This window comes from Aureococcus anophagefferens, assembly GCF_000186865.1.
Source record: "Aureococcus anophagefferens unplaced genomic scaffold AURANscaffold_911, whole genome shotgun sequence".
Taxonomy (NCBI): Eukaryota; class Pelagophyceae; order Pelagomonadales; family Pelagomonadaceae; genus Aureococcus; species Aureococcus anophagefferens.
The window spans coordinates 2,607-3,954 of record NW_008706151.1 but is presented as its reverse complement, the minus strand read 5'-3'; the positions used below and the strand labels follow the sequence as shown (position 1 = coordinate 3,954).

General features: G+C 71.7%; 1 protein-coding gene across 1 annotated transcript; it reads left to right on the top strand.

The window, feature by feature from the left end:
- Window positions 1–836, top strand: AURANDRAFT_69093 (hypothetical protein; the record flags this gene model as incomplete). Its single annotated transcript, XM_009044842.1, has 1 exon — window positions 1–836. A coding segment is annotated over one exon (836 nt), but the record flags the coding sequence as incomplete, so codon positions are not given.
- Between the last annotated feature and the right edge of the window lie 512 nt (window positions 837–1,348).

The window sequence follows — 1,348 nt, the reverse complement described above, 5'->3', positions numbered from 1 at the left end:
AGGGCGACGAGGCCGCCGCGGCCGTCGCGACGACCGTCAAGGCCGAGCCCCGGGCCGAGGGCGACGCGCCCGCGGACGCGGACGCGCTCGTCTTCACGTCGACGACGGAGTTCACCGCGCGGCTCCACGCGCGCCTCGAGGAGCGCGCGGCGGAGAACGCCGAGGCGTCCGCCGAGGCCGCGGCGGACGCGCTCGCCGCCGCGGGCGGCGCCGCCGTCAAGGCGGAGGCGGGCGAGCTGCCGCCGGACGAGAGCGACTCCGACGCGATGAGCGACAGCGACGACGAGAGCCTCGCCGCCGCGGAGGCCGAGGACCGCGGCGACCTCATCGACTTCCTCCACAAGCAGCCCCTCGCGCGCGACGGCATGGCCGCGACCATGGGCCTCCTGCGCCAGACGGGCGACGTCCAGATCAAGCACGTCGAGCAGAAGGTCGGCCGCGCGCGCGACCAGACGATCTTCGAGGACGGCACCGAGGACGACCCGGCCGCGCCGCCGGACCCCTCGCTCCAGTTCAAGCCCATCAAGCTCGAGTACCGCGACGCCGACGGCCGCCTCCTCACGCGCAAGGAGGCCTTCCGCCAGATGTGCCACAAGTTCCACGGCAAGGGGCCGGGCAAGAAGAAGCAGGAGAAGTTCGCCGCGCGCGAGGCCGAGCGCCAGCGCTCCATCAAGATGTCCGCCGGCGCCGGCTCCCTCTCCATCCTCCAGCACGCCCAGGCGCGCACGGGCCAGGCCTTCGTCCCCATCAACAACCAGACCGCCTACGCCGCCATGGGCCAGCCCAAGGAGAAGTCCAAGTCCAAGAAGAAGAAGAAGAAGGCCAAGGGCCACTAGGCGCCGCGCGCCGGCTGTTTGATAAGGGCACGACTCGGAGGACGACGACGAGAAGGCGGCGTGCCTCGAGGCGAGCGCCGAGCGGCGGCGCGCCGCGCAAGGCCTCACGCCTGCGCGCCTGCAGGGGCGATGTTGACCAAGTTATTGAAGGGGATGCGCGCCCGACTGCGTCCGACCGGGGAGGGGAGGCAGGTCCGCGGAGGGACCCCCGCGGAGGGAACCAGACCGAGCAGGCGCGGGGCGGCAGCTCCTGAGTCGCCTCATCAGACGACACTCAACGGACTCGCCGTGGACCGGGGGAGGTTGCCGCAACTGCAGCGCAATCGAAATCCTGTGTCCTGCGCAATGGCAATGAGGATCGTCGCGCTGTGCACGGCGCTGTGCGTGGCGGAGGCGCTCGTGCCGCCCCATGGCTTCGCTGGCCAAGCAGCAGCGACCAAAGATTCGTTCGCGGACCGGTCGTTCGTCCTCAGGGCCGCCTCCGAGGACGATGAAGACCCGGAGCTCGCCGC